Raw genomic sequence first — 14,936 nt, 5'->3', positions numbered from 1 at the left:
TCCACTCCTTGACAGGAGCCCTGACCCCTGTTTGCCATCTTGGGACTGGAAGTCCCACCCCTTGCCCCTGGTAATACTCCTTTGGGAAAGCGAGTTTGCCATCTTAGGGGGAAAAAAAAAAAAAAACCAAACAAATTACATACTAAAAATCAAACACCCATAAAAACATTTTTAAATTTAAATAAAGAAAAATTGTCCTGATTTGTGGGTGTTTGTGGTGTATATGCAGAAGTGATTGCATATGAGGGTTTGTGGGGATGTGTGTATGTGGGTATGGGAGCCATGTAGTGCAGAGTGGCAGGGCAGGAACATGGGGAAGGAAAGCGGGAGGGCGGAGTGGAAGTGAGCAGGAATAAGGGGCCTGCACCAATGTCCCAGTGCCAGTGCCAGCACCCAGAGCAGGGTAGTAAGAGCGTGGGGCATGGACTGGCAGAGGTGGTGGTGAAGCAGGTGCACAACAGTCTAGTGCTGCATGGACTCTGGGTGGGCAGCTGCAGCAAACACTGTCCAGTAGCAGTGAGCGGGGGTGCTGCTTTCCTCCGCACTGAGCAGCAGCTTCTGGGGAACAAGCTGGTGGTCAGCATGGGGGAAAAGCAGCCGCTTCCTTTCCCTGTGGCCAGTGCCTCGTGCTGCAGCTGCTCAGAGCCCGCACGGGGCTACCTGTGCCTTCTCTCTGTTGCCACTACTGCTCCACAGTGCAGTGCGGAGGAGATGAGGTGGAGAGGCAGGACAGCCCTGCTCAGGTTGCTAGCAGCTGCAGCAGGAAGTGCTGACCATGACGGGGGGGAGGCCACTTTTCTCCCACACTGAGCACTAGCTCATTCCCCACAGGTGAGCGTGGGGTCAGGGCTGCATGCTGCCCCCTACCTGTACCATGGGGCTGGGGCGGGGGCACTAGGAGTGAACGGGCACATGGGAGGCAGCAGCAGCCGGGCAGGAGTGCAGGGCCTGTGCTGGTGTCCCAGGGCCAGTGCTGGTGGGGCTCAGAGCAGAGTGGCAGGAGCTCTATGAAGCTGGGCCATTTCCCTCCTTTCCTTGCTGGTGCAGCCAGCCCAGTTTCAGAGCCCCCTGCCAGCCCATGCCCTGCGCTCCTACTGCCCTTCTCTGGGCCCTGCTGGTGCTGGGTCTGGGACACCAGCACAGGTCTTGTGCTCCTGCTCGCTTCCACTCCCCCCCACCCCTGCCACCACTTTCCCGCCTGCCTACCAGCTCCTGGCTGCATGGCTGGACAGTGGGGCTCAGCAGGAGCTGGCCCGGCCCTCAGGACTGGGGCAATCCCCGCAGTCCTTCCCTGCCTCCCTGCCCCTCCCCCACTTCTTACCTGAACTTCCCATGCTGGGGAACAGCCCCATGGTCCCAGGCTGTTGCAGGAGCCTGCTGGGGCCTCCCCTGGGCCCTACTGCCCCTGGCTCTTGTCAGCTTTGACAGGAACAAGGGACAGATAAATACTATTTTTCTAAATTTTTTAGGGTCCCTGAGGGCTGGATAGAATGGCCTGGCAGGCCGGATCTGGCTTGCAGGCCATATTTTGCCCACCCCAGTCTAGAAGGAGCCAGCTCAGTGTGAGGGGCACCAGGCAGGAGCAATACCAAGGATGCTTGAGTACAAGTCCTGTTAACAGCAGGGATAGCTCTGGACATGAACGTAGTGACTAGTATTGCCTGTACATTAAAGTTGTATGGTGACTCACAAGTTAAAGCTTGATTCAGCCAACACCATCAAGCCAGTCTGGGGCCAGTGTAACTTTGTTGAACTTACCAGAATGAAACCTCCTGCCACAATGGTAAATCAGCACCTCTGTATTTTTGTGTCTGCTTGTGCACACCCCTGATTACTTGTCATTTTTATTTGACTTTCAAATATTTGATCTCTTCCTTTAGCATGATAGGTGCTGCCCTGGAAGGCTTACAGTGTTTCTTCTCTGAACTTTTTCATTTTCTCCCCTTCTTTCTCTCTATAAGTTTTTCAGTGTCTGTATAAGACAATGTGGGCCCCAGTATGATGGAGCTGTTGTCATCTGGCCAGGTGCCCCAGTCTCAGTGCTGATATAGCCAGCATGGGTAACAAAAGCAGTGAAGACATGGTGACTCTGGCCTCAGCACAGGCCATCTGTCCAAGTAAAAGCCTGCCAGGGACCTAGGTGCCTTGTGAGTTGCTATTCCAGACTGGGCCACATCTTTTGTGCTATGCTTGATCTTCTGAGCTGGACAGAAGTAACTTTGGTTATGAGGACCAGTGCTATGGTGTCACCTCCATTTTGCAACATAGATATTTCCAAGCTGCAGGAAACCTGCTCAGTGCCAGTAGGAAAAATTGAAATGAACTCAGTAACATTTCTGCATGAGGATAGTTTGAGAACTTGCCACTTAAGAAATGATAGAAGAGTGGCAGGAGTAACAGTAACACAGGAGTAGCAGGTCCTGTGGCTGCTGACTAGTGGCAGGTGCGAACTGGCAGGATCTAAGGGGTGTGAGAGGAGTGTGGCATTTCTTCCACTGCCCCAGAGGGGACAGAAGTCTCACAGGAAACATGCCTGTGCAGTGGGCTGCTGGCGTAGCAGAGGAATGGAAACTGCACTAGCAGGGTAAAGCTTTTGTACCGGTCTGTATCAGTGTGCAACAGCACCTTGCAGACATCAATGACCTACATCACTGTCTGCTTGAAGGCTGCCAAATCTGAACATGATCATTTGGGGTGAATATAACCCATGTTCTGCCCCAGTGAGTATAAAGTCCTTACCTGGTTGTGCCTGAGGCATCCTCCTCTTACCTTGATGTCACGGATAGGTCATGCCATAAAACATCTTGGTCTCCTGCTGCTGTTCCTATGAGATCCATCTTGGTCACTGCCTGTGTTGTCAGCAGGTTAAAGGACTCTGGTTCTGGGAGTGACAGTGGGTGGTCTGCAGGGAGCCATTCTTTTTCCCTTGTCTTCCACAAACAAAACTATCATCCTCCTGTTAACCCAGTATATAATTTTCAGGACCTGATGCTGTGCGTAGCCTGGAAACCCTTGGAACTTTGTATGAGGCCAAAGGGATGCAACATGCGGGTTGAATCTGTACCTTGCCCAGAGCATGCACAGTTAACACCTTGTAACCCATTTATGTTAGTAAGTAATTTGTTGGTACCTAGCTGAGCCCTTGCCGCCAAACTGAGCTCGTGGCCATTCTTTCTGTGATACTGAGGTTTACGGGGAGAACACACGCTAACTGCTTCAGCGGCAGCAGAAGACAACAGAGTACACGTACACCGAAGACTTCACTGACCATGCAAGCAGGGTATGACCTTGAATTTGGTTGCAAATTAGAAATGCATAAGCAGGGAAATGCGGCATCCTTAGGCCAGGAGTGGATCCAGGGGATGTGCTGATGAAATTGCACCTGCCCTTTGGGTCTTCTTCTTAGTAGATAAGAGTGAGGACAGGAGCCCTGGGCACACAGCAGAGCAGGTACTAGAATGGAGGCAGGGCATTTGAGGCTCTGGCCACATGGAGACAGGTCAGGCATCCCCTCATCAGCCCTCCACCTGCCCTCCCTGTGGGAGACACCTCCACTGTAAGGTGAGATTTCAAGAACTAAGTTACCCATTCCCTGGCTCTGCAGCCACTTCCAATTTCAGGGCTTTGGAGATTTGCTCACCACATAAAACTGGAAGTTGTGAGGCCAGGGGAGGGCTAACCTGCTTGTTGGTGGTGACACCTCTCACAGTAGTGTCCTGCCCTTGTGCTTTGCACAGCTGGAGCTTTGAATCCCTCAGCCTTCATTGTGGCACTCAGGACACAAGCCCTATCAGGTATGAGTCTACAGCTCAGGGTGCAAACTTTTCCACCCCACTTTGCCCACTAGATGTGTTGGTGTCTCAGGCTGGTGATCCACTGAGTTTCTCTCTGCAAAGGCCCTGCTTGGGGTCAAGACCCCTAAGATCCTACATTTTGCAGTGCAGGGAAGAGGAGAGCTGCTGTGGATGCCTTCTGCAGCAGTGCGAGGAAAACTATAAACCCTCTGCAATCTTACAGCACAAATTTGTGCTTGTTGAGTTAGCACAAATCCTATCACTGTGGGACGGGGCCTAGGAGAACAGAAGTTGACCTTGGAAGAACTTCAAGGGAGGCAGGATACTGGGAGCCACTGGGAAGTAAGAGCAGAGATATTTCAGTTGTCAAGGGAGAACTGCCAATGCTGACTGTATTTCAGAGCATTTTTGTGTAAGTTCCAGTCCTTGTGCTACATCTCGAGAGGCCTCTAGTAACCCTTAGGGAGACCTGGAGTGAGGGGTGTGAACTTAAGAGGCTGAGAGACTCCCAGCTACTCTGTCCCCAGCCAGCAGCTGGTTAAAGAAAAGAAAGTGAAGTCTGGGGAGTGCAGCGAGGTTTTTGTTCTGGCCTGCATCATGGCGGGAAAGGTAAGCTGCCGGTTTGCTGACAATGGTCATCTCCAGCATCATCTGCTTCAACCCATCTGATTGTGAGAGTGTAGTTGCTGTCTGATTTACTGCTGCTGAACTGGTCTGGGATCCCCAAGGGATGGGAGTTTGTGCCAGAGATAAGGAGTGTAGGAGGTTGCCCTTGTTCTGTTGGTACCAGTGTATGTAGTTGCCACTATATGTAATGGCTTTGCAGTTGATGGTGATCGTTTCTCCTGGAGACACTGCCAGGGACTCTGGCATCTGCATCAGCAGTATGTCCCCACTGGAGCCTGCAGGAGGGAGGAGGGAGGCAATTAAAATAAACAGACCATCAAGCCATTTAGACAAAATATGATTTGCATATTAGAAAGTTATTAAGTTTTTCTTATTTTTCTTTTTGCATCTCCCCATGTGCAGAATGAAGGCAGCTATCCTGATTGGAGATGCATTGCTTCCTTGGAGCTAAAATCCTGCTAGATGTATAATCAATTGGCTGTAGCCTTCAGCAGCAGACTTGGCAGGCAGGCAGCATGGCTTAAAGCACACTGCAGTACTTAACACTGCTTCAAAATGTTCTCCCTGGTGCTGTGGTGCTTACCCTGAATGCAGAGCACAAGGAGGCAGACTAGCTGAGTGTGTGAGATCATCCTGATGCTTCTTGACTGTGTGATGCATACATGCGAAGCGGCCGGTTTATATTTGCTCAGGACGACAGAAGAAGGGCCCTGGGCTGGAAACGTGCAACCCTGTGACTGGTATAAATGTGCGCTGTCTGTCCACATAAAGGACCACCCCCTTACCCACTTCTTGTTTTCACTTATTCCTGATCCAGCTCTCTGTACTCCTCCAGGCTCTGTCTGGCTCCTGTTGCCGCTTCCTCCTTCCTGGAGTTATACCCAGTGCCCTCAGTGCTCTGCTTCGTGCCTTGTTTGAATTGGTTAGAAATACTGTCCCGGTGGAAGTGAAGCCAACCAGACACAGGCATTGCCTTGATCCAGATGCTGCATAGAGCTGGTGCGCCCACAGCTGGGCGGAGCCAGCATTGCCATTCATATACATCACCACGGGTGTCTGGAGCTCCTGTTTTGGCCCCAACTCTTGGGGCTGAAGCAGAAGACACCAGAGGCCAGGGCTCAGCTGGGGCTGTTTCTGTGGACTCTACAGAGGGAATGGATGGAGGGGGAGAGCGATGAGTTCCAGCTGGTACAGGTGAGTCCCCACACAGACGGGGCTCGTCGACTTCTCTCACATTCAGTTTCTTGTTAGTGTCTAGGGTCCCTAGGAACTGTCTTTTCATGCTGTGACTGTCCAGTGCCCAGTGCAACGGGGCCTGGCTCTAATGCAATGTATACAGCAGTGACAGCAAAGGACAGGAACAACAGCACGACTGATGTTGGAATTAACGTGCCAGATCCACGTAATAAATGGAAGGAAAAGCAGCGAGAAGAGTCTGTTCTTCCCCCACACCAGTAGGATGCAACTCCCGGAGCATATATAATATTGTATCATCCTTTCAGTGGGAATCTGCATGTGATTGTTAACAGCAGAGGAAACGGATGAGAACCATATCAGAAATCAGTGAGATCATGGTGGAAGTTTGCAAGTGAAAGGCAGGAAAGTGACTGTCCCCTGGCTCTGCTGCAGCGGGGAAGGAGAGTCACTGGCCTGTGGCTGGGCAGGAAGAAGCTGGTGCCGGGAGCAGCAGAACTGAGCAGAGCAGGGAGGTTTTTGTACAGGGCTGTAGCACTGTGGGAGCCCTGCTGACAATAGTAATCTCCATCATCACCAACTTCTGCCCAGCCGATGGTGAAAGTGTAGTCGGTGCTAGACCCACTGCCACTGAACCGGTCGGGGATCCCAGAGGGAACGGGAATTTGTGTTGTAGAGGAGTTTTGAAGATTGTCCTGCTTTCTGCTGGTACCAGTGCAGATTGCTACTGGAACTGGTTTTGCACTTGATGGTGACTGTGTCTCCTGGAGACACGGCCAGGGACTCTGGAGTCTAAGTCATTGAAACACTGCCTCTGGAGCCTGCATGGGGGAAACAGTGACCATGAAAATAATGTTGGGAAATTCAAATGCAATTAGGATCAACAAGAAAAATCCTCTTCTGCCTCCACTCCCTCTGGCTTCCCATTTTTAACAATTTCTCCAATTTCCTTTTAACAGTTCCTTAAAGCTGGGCAGGGATACCCCCAACATAGAATTCAGAGCTATTCCTTACTGCAGACATTTTTGTTACCCATTTTTGTTACCCATAGCCACAGTCAGCGTGGGAAGCTAATGTCAGAGCCAGGCCTGTTCTTGTGCTATAGTCATCACTGTCTCAGTCTCAGTATTATACCAGTAGTCTGAGCTACTCTCTCTCCTGCTGCTGTTCTTACCCTGAATCCAGAGCATAAGAAGCCAAAGAAGGTGCATTTGCCACATCATCTTGCTGCTTCTGCTCTGATTGGCACAGAGCTGAGAGACACCAAATGTTTAACTGGCCCTTTTATAGCTGCTCCCTGGAGCAGGGTGCTTTCACTGGGGTGGCTGTATGCAAAGCAGAAGCTCTATATTCCTGTGTGCTCCCTGGGGCCCAGGGAAGAGCTGCAGGGCAGGGGATAGAGATAGCCTCATTTGTGAGTGCCTGGATGTTTTCAGTAGACTGCAGGATTGAAGCAACACCATGGCCTCTGTAACAGAGGTATATCAGGGCATCACTGAGCTCTTCCATTGCATGGTTTTGATTCCTCTGTCCTCTGTGTTGTGACCTGATTGTATTCCCCAGGCCTACAGTGCACTTACACCAGCGCTGGAGACAATTAGGCCCTATTAGTACATTGGCAGCACTTCTTGGTGCTGCCTTGCTGATCACCATGTTCATATGTGTTCCATACTCTGAGCTCTCAGTGTGCTGAGGCCAGGTTTGCCAGCTGGCCATAAATTTATGGATAGTCCACAAAGAAAAAAGCTAAAAACACCTGTCTGCCAAGTCTGTAACAACAACAAAAAAAAGCCATGCATAAAAAAAAATACAACAAAACAACAACAACAACAAAACAAAGCAAAAAACAAAACCTAAGCAACTGTGAGCTTGGGGAAAGCTCTATAACCTGAATAAGGCTGGATTTTGAAGGACAAGAAAGACCACTTGGTGTCTGAATAGGAGCACAGCACCCTTCAGGGAGCTGTTTCAGGGCATTGTGTAGCCCCATTTTCCAACCTCCAGATGTGTGCTGCTGCTGCTGATTTAACCAGTTGCTTACCTAGAAAACTGCTGCTTTGCAGGTAAGCAAGACTGTGAAGCTGCAGGAAGGGCAGAAAAAGGGCTGGTGTGGCTGGGACAGAGCTTAGGAGCCAGGAGTGAGGAGAGACATTGGATGAGGGTCAATGCATGGGCACAGGAAACTGAACCATTGGAGTTAAGGCTGGGGAATGGGATGCAAAGCATGGTTTGGGTTACAGTTGGGAGTATCAGCGTGTGGAGGTGATTAGGGGACCCCTGCAGTGGGGGAAGCACTGTATAAGCCCTGTAGTGAACTAGGATTGTCAACCCAAGAACATTTTTTGTACTGATAATCTGCAAACTTTTCACTGACAGCAAAACTTTTTTTACTATGGTTGGTGTTCAACCCTTACAGTTGAACCTGGCCCAGGGCATGGCAGAAGGGTTATACTTACATTATATAAAAGCATATATCAGTAAAAAAAAATGGTAAAAGGTAAAAGGTTTGCCGATTGTCAGTAAAAAAATGTTCTTTGGTTGGCAACCCTAGCTGAGACAGGGGTTTCTATAGTAGGAACCTGGGACCTTCTACCACCAAGAAGGGAGGACTCAGGGGCAGAAGGAGAAGCCATAGGAAGCAGCATGAATGAGGGCCTCCCCCATCTCAGACATGTGCTTTTCATGGGAAATCTAAGACAACAACATAGGTGCCATGGGGATTTGCCAGTTCCAGAGTTTGACAGCTATGGAGTAGGGGATTTCTGTGGCACTGTGGTGGTCTGAGGGGCCCAGAGGCCATCACAGTCCTGATTTAGTGGCTAAGTGCTCCTTTGACTCTGGCCCTGAGGTGTTGGGTAAAGCACAAGGGTCCCAATCCCATTCCCCCTCTAAATCTTTCTTGCATCCAGTACAAGGAAGCCATGTTTCTCCTCAGGAACTGGTTTAGGTGTATCTTAGAGGGGTGCAGCTCATGCTGAGGAGGGCATCTAAAAGATGGAGGAGGAGAAAGTTGGCTTTGCAGCCTTGAACCCCTGTACTCAGAGAGCTCTCCCAGCACATGGGAGACCCAGGTCCCATCATCAACCAGAGGAGATAAGAAAAGTATCTCCTCCTTCCCACCACAGGTTGCTGACACCAAACCAAGGGCAGGGCAGGCTCCAGAGATTCCAGTACTTAACAATGCTGGGATGAAAGGTAGAGGCATGGGAAAGCACATCAGTGGATCTTGCCTAGAGCCACTGGGAAGCTAGGTTGGTGGCTCCTCGATGGCACCATCAGCATGCGTGTGTGCCTTCTTGATGCCTGCCCATTCAGTGGCCAGTGCCAGACCATGGGGCCTGCTCAGCCTTAGTGTACCAGCCTGCAGCCCCTCTACCACCTTCTCAGAAACTTCCTCTTGAGGTTCTGGCTGCACTTCTCTGATGTGGATCCCATTACAGAGCCCCACTGTGTCCTGGGACCTTCTGGTCAGCCTCTTTCTGGCTCTGGCCAAGCTCTCCATCTACCAGACCAGGAAGGAGGCAATAGTCAGTGAGGGAACCTGCATGGCTGCAGGGCTGTTTTTCTCTCACTCTGTGCATGCTTCCAGGCAGGGTTGCACTGTGTGGTGCTCACAGGCTTCTTGGGTACGTGTGAGGTGCAGTAGTCATTGGCTGGTGTTCTGTGCTTGGTGTCCCCCATCCCCATCCTGGGACCCTAATGATTCACTTTTGACCTATGCTCTAGGTGCATGCAAGTAGGCAGCTATTCGATCTGGCTTCATATCTGGCCACCTCAGGTGCCAGAAATCTGATCTGGAGCTCTGGACCGGGTTTCCTCTTCGATCCGATCTAAGCAGCTCTGAAGCTTCACAGCCACCTTGGAGATCTGGCCATAGGGTATAATTAGGAATCAATGAAATATCTATAATTTTGTTGTGTTTTGTATGACTTAGATGAAACTTGCAGGAGTGATAGCCTCTGCTGAGAGCCTGAAGCCTACCAAGTTTCAAGAAGATCAGTGCAGGGGTTCAGGGGAAACTGCATTGCAAATTCTTGAAAGCAAAACTCATGTCACGTGTATGTGTTACACCACAGGGGGGTGAAAACTGCAGAAGTGGTAGCCCCTACTCAGGCCACAAAGCCTGCCAAGTTACAAGAAGATTGGTACAGGGGCTTGGGGGGAACTGCACCTCAAGCTGCTGACAGGCAAAACTCGTGACATAGATGACGATGATGTGTGTATTAAGGTGCAGCAGGCTGAAAACTGCAGGGGTGGTGGCCCCTGCTCGGGCCACAAAGTCTGCCAAGTTTCAAGGAGATAAGTGCAGGGGTTTGGGGGGAACTGCAGCTCTAGCTGCAGACAAGCAAAACTCGTGACTTGGGTGACACTGTGTGTGTTAAGGTGCAGCGGGGTGAAAGCTGCAGGGATGGTGGCCCCTGCTGTGGCCACGAAGCCTGCCAGCTGTCGAGGAGATCGGTGCAGGGGTTCTGGGGCCCTGCACCTCTAGCTGCTGACAGGCAAAACTCGTGACATGGGTGCTTGCGCAACTGACTGTCTCTGCCTTGGGGTGGGGGAGGGCCCTAGTGCAGGCCTGGCTGCTAAACTACTGTGTTACCAGTTACCAATCGATCATGATTCACTCAGGGACCAGCTCAATACAGAGTAGCTAACTAATGTAGCCAGTTAATTAGCAACAATTAACACCTACAAAACCATAGACTAAGGAGAGGAAATAATACAGACAATCAACTGCCCCAAGACAGACACCTCTGCAGTTTTCACCCCCCTGTGGTGTAACACATACATGTGACATGAGTTTTGCTTTCAAGAATTTGGGGTGCAGTTCCCCCCCCCCCCCGAACCCCTGCACTGATCTTCTTGAAACTTAGTAGACTTTATGCTCTCAGCAGAGGCTACCACTCCAAGATGAGATCCCCTCCCCCCCTCCCCAGTCAACAGGAAAGAGTTGGCCTCATTTTAGATTTGAGTACTGGTCTAGGGCACTAGGATTATAATTTGGGGCCAAAGTCAGAGCTCAGCCACTGCCTGTCCCTGGGTAGTGCTGCTCAGGTAGAATCATACCATAGAATCATAGAAAATTAGGGTTGGAAGGGACCTTGGGGGGTCATCTAGTCCAACCCCTGCTCAAAGCAGGACAAGCCCCAACTAGATCATCCCAAAGCTTTGACCAGCCGGGTCTTAAAAGCCTCCAAGGATGGAGAGTCCACCACCTCTCTGTGTAACCTGTTCCAGTGTCTTACTACCCTCCAAGTAAGAATTTTTTTTTTTTCTAATACCTAACCTAAACTTCCCTTGCTCCAACTTGAAACCATTCCTCCTTGTTCTGTCATCTGCCACCGCTAAGAACAGTCCAGCTCCGTCCTCTTGTGAACCAGCCTACAGGTAGTTGAAGGCTGCTTTCAAATGCCCTTTCAGTCTTCTCTTCTCCAGACTAAATAATTCCAGTTCCATCAGCCTCTCCTCTAAAGTCATGCGCCCCAGCCCCCTCACCATTATCATTGCCCTCTCTCCAATTTGTACGCATCCCTTCTGTAGTGGGGGGTGCAAAACTGAACACCGTACTCCAGATGTGGCCTCAGCAGTGCTGAGTAGAGGGGGAAAAATCACTTCCCTTGATCTGCTGGCAACACTCCTACCAGTGCAGCTCAGGATGCCTTTAGCCTTCTTGCCAACAAGGGCACACTGTTGGCTCATATTCAGCTTCTTTCATGAGATTTTTTTTTGGGCCCAATCCTCCAATTTGTCTCTCTGAATCCTAGCCCTACTCTCCAGCATATCTACTACTCCCCCCAGCTTGGTGTCATCTGCAAACTCGCTGAGGGTGCACTCTGTGCCATCTTCCAGGTATTAGATAAAGATATTGAACAAAACTGGCCCCAGGACTGACCTCTGGGGCACTCCACTTGATACTGGCTGCCAAGAAGGCATTGAGCCATTGATTACTACTTTGAGCCCAGCAGTTTTCGATCCACCATACAGTCCACTCATTGAACCTGTACTTCTTCAGCTTACTTGCAAGAATATTGTGGGGCACAGTATCAAAAGCCTTGCTAAAGTCAAGGTACATCACATCCACTGGTCTCCCTGCATCCACAGAGCCAGTCGCCTTGTCGTAGAAAGCAATCAGGTTGGTCAAACATGACTTGCCCTGGTGAATGCATGCTGACTGTTCCTAATTGCCTTCTTCTCCAAGTGCTTAGAAATGGATTCCTTGAGGACCTGCTCCATGATATTTCCAGGGACTGAGGTGGGGCTGACTAGTCTGTAGTTCCTTGCATCCTCCTTTTTCCCTTTCTTAAATATGGGCAGTATTATATTTGCCCTTTTCCAATCATCCAGGACCTCTCCCAGTCACCATGACCTTTTGAAGACGATGGCCAGTACATCTTTAGTATATTGGCCAACTCCCTCAGCACCATCGGACTCATCCTGTCTGGCCCCAAGGACTTGTACATGTTCAGCTTTTCTAAACAGTCCCTAACCTATTATTTTGCCACTGGTGGCTGCTCCCCTCCTCCCCAAACTGTGCAGCCTGGTATAGTAGTCTGGGAGCTGACCATAAAGACTGAGATGAAAAAGGCATTGTGTCTTCCAGTCTTTTCTATATTTTCTGGCACAAGGTTGCCTCCCTCATTCAGTAAAGGACCCGCATGTCTCCCTGATCCTCCTCTTGTTACTGACACACTTGTAGAAACCCTTCTTGTTCACCTTCACATCCCTTACTAGATGCGACTCCAATTGCACTTTGACCTTCCTGACTTCATCCCAGCAATACTCTTATACCCCTCTCTAGTTGTTTCCACAACTTATAAGCTTCCTTTTTGTGATTTAGTTCACTGAAGAGTTCCCTACTAAGCCAAGCTGGTTTTCTGCCATACTTGCTAGTCTTTCTATACATGGGGATGGTTTGTAGGGGAGAGGACCAGGTAGTTGGGGAGGAGACTCGCAAGGGAGAAAGGGATTGGGAGAACATGTTATGATGACCAATGGGGAAGGCCCATGGTGTGTGCCTTGGAGGGACTTCAGGGAAGACACCCTGCACAATGTCTGCGTGGATCTGGGAATTGAGCTGATAGAAGCCAATGTTAGTGTCCAGCCATTGGACAGGTCCATCTCCTCACCACGTGCAGGAGACTGCATGGGCTCACTGGAGCAGATAAGCCAGAGTGATTTGAAAAAAGGTGGATCCTGTTCTGGATCTCTGGATGTCAGATTCTGGTGCAGATCTGTGACTGAGAGGGAGAAGTGATGGGTGAAATGTATGCATTTGAGCAGCAGGTGGATCTGCTGTAACAGGTCATTAATCATTGGCTTGTGACTGGGCAGGAAGCAGCTGGTGCTGGGAGCAGCAAAACCTGAAAAGAGCAGGGAGGTTTTTGTACGGGGCTGTAGCACTGTGGGAGGGTAGCTCTGATGCTGCTGACAGTAATAATCTCCAGCATCACCAGCTTCCACCCGGCTGACGGTGAACGTAAAGTAGGTGCCAGACCCACTGCCACTGAACCGGTCAGGGATTCCCGAGGGGCGGGTATTTGTGCTGTAGAGAAGGAGCTTAGGAGCCTGCCCTGGTTTCTGCTGGTACAAGGCCATGTAGCTGCTAACACTGGAGCTGGTTTTGCACTTGATGGTGACGGTGTCTCCTGGGGACACTGCCAGGGACTCTGGACTCTGAGTCACAACAATGTCCCCACTGGATCCTGCACAGGGGAAACAGTTACCATGAAAAAAAAAATCAGACACTTCAAATGCAGTGAGTATTAACAAAGGGAAATTGTGCTCCCCTTCTTCTCTCTCTCTCTTTTTTAAATTTCTCCATTTTCCATTTAGAAGATAGTTACAGGGATCCAGGTGACCCCCAGCATGGCATTCAGAACCATTCTGTACTGGATAAATCTGTTATCCCCTGGAAACATCCCCAGCCAGCCCAGAATATTAAAGCCACAATCACGACTGTCTGTGCTAAAGCCATCATTATCTAAATTGCATGTTCTAATTGTAGGCATCTGAGCTGTTCTCTGTCCAGCTGCTGTTTTTACCCTGAATCCAGAGTACGATGAACCAGAGGAGCTGCACCTGCCACATCATCTTGCTACTTCTGCACTAGCTGACATAGAGCTGAAAGACATTAAGCATTCATCTGGTCATTTTATAGCTGCTCCCCAGAGCAGGGCGCTGTTACAATGCAAGTCATATGCAAACCAGGGTCTCTACATCACTGTGTAGCCCAGGGCACTGTGGGCCCAGGGCAGAGACTGCAGGGCAAGGGCTAGAGACAACTCTGCTCTGTGTGTGCAGCACCATTTGCTGGCAGTGAGCAGTACTTGCGCATCAGATCGGCGCTGGTCTCTTCTATTCTCGGGGGTTGATTTCTCTGCCATGTAGAGCAACATTGTGGCCTCCAGTGCAGTCACTGCAGATTTGTGCTGTGGTCAGTGGGTCTCAGGTGTACATTGTCCTTAATCTGCCTTCTCCTACTACTACCGGTCCCCTGTGCCCTTGCCTGCTCCCCTGTCCGTCAGGCTGAGGACTCTGCTCAGCTCCAGGAGCTCTGGCTCCACGAGGCCCTTCTCCTTGTGCTTCTCTCCCACCTCTCTGACCGGCTGTTAGGTGCCCTGGTTGGTGGGCTCCTCTCCAAAGAGTCCTCCCCTCTGATGTTTCTCCATCACTGGGGGAAGTAGCCAAAAGATGACATATGCCAAGCTGTCACAGGAGGGCAGCAGAAGCCTGACAGTAGTAACCAGAACAAGAAGTGGTGGAAAGAGCGAGGGAACATTGCAAATTGGACTGACAAGAGGTTTCTGTGCTGGGCTGTAGCATTATGTGAGGAGGAACTGTCTGGCACCTGGCGGTGATACCCAGCAGCATCCTCCTCTTCAACCTGGCTGGCCATGAAGCTGAAATCCGTGCCAGAGTCCATGGGTCTATGTGCATGTGATGTGGAGAGGGAGCTGAGGAGCTCGTCCTGATTTTTGCTGGGACCACGTGATCCAGCTCTCAGCGCTGAAAGTCGGTTTGCTGGTGATGGGGAATGTGTGTCCAGGGGACTCCGATCAGTAATTTGGGGTCTGAGTTATCACAGTGTACCCAGTGGAGGCTTGGAGGGGAGAAGAAATGCATGAGAGTATGGACATCAGATTATTTAATCATCATCAGGTTGGAGAAACTCCCAAGCTGCTGTTGTCTTAGTCCAGCCTCTCGTCCCCACTTTGCAGACCCCTTTGAAGTCAGGAAAGGGAAGTGCTCAGCACTGAAACCCCGATCTCAAACATGATGGTCCCTAACCTCATCCTCCTGCTGCAGCCATAACTCCGTTCGTTA

At 50.4% G+C, this 14,936-nt stretch overlaps 1 protein-coding gene across 1 annotated transcript; it reads right to left on the bottom strand.

Moving 5' to 3' along the window:
* Window positions 1-4,253: 4,253 nt before the first annotated feature.
* Window positions 4,254-13,718, bottom strand: LOC106738216 (immunoglobulin kappa variable 3-15). Its single transcript, XM_019478230.2, has 4 exons — window positions 13,655-13,718; window positions 13,001-13,315; window positions 4,582-4,696; window positions 4,254-4,263 (listed from the first exon to the last, which is right to left on the bottom strand). The coding sequence occupies exons 1-4, from the start codon at window positions 13,701-13,703 to the stop codon at window positions 4,254-4,256; spliced, it is 489 nt and encodes a 162-aa protein (XP_019333775.1). The 5' UTR covers window positions 13,704-13,718.
* Between the last annotated feature and the right edge of the window lie 1,218 nt (window positions 13,719-14,936).

The sequence above is a fragment of the Alligator mississippiensis genome, chromosome 2 (assembly GCF_030867095.1).
Source record: "Alligator mississippiensis isolate rAllMis1 chromosome 2, rAllMis1, whole genome shotgun sequence".
NCBI classification, from domain to species: Eukaryota; Metazoa; Chordata; order Crocodylia; family Alligatoridae; genus Alligator; species Alligator mississippiensis.
Note: the sequence above shows the minus strand (reverse complement) of the source record. Positions and strands in the feature narration are given on the sequence as shown.

Coding starts and splice junctions, on each gene's coding strand:
- LOC106738216 (XM_019478230.2), bottom strand. CDS start 13,703: ATGATGTGGCAGGTGCAGCTCCTCTGGTTCATCGTACTCTGGATTCAG. Junction 13,316..13,654: donor CATCGTACTCTGGATTCAGG/GTAAAAACAGCA, acceptor TCCCCTGTGCAG/GATCCAGTGGGGACATTGTT. Junction 4,697..13,000: donor TCCCACAGTGCTACAGCCCC/GTACAAAAACCT, acceptor TCCCTCCTGCAG/GCTCCAGTGGGGACATACTG.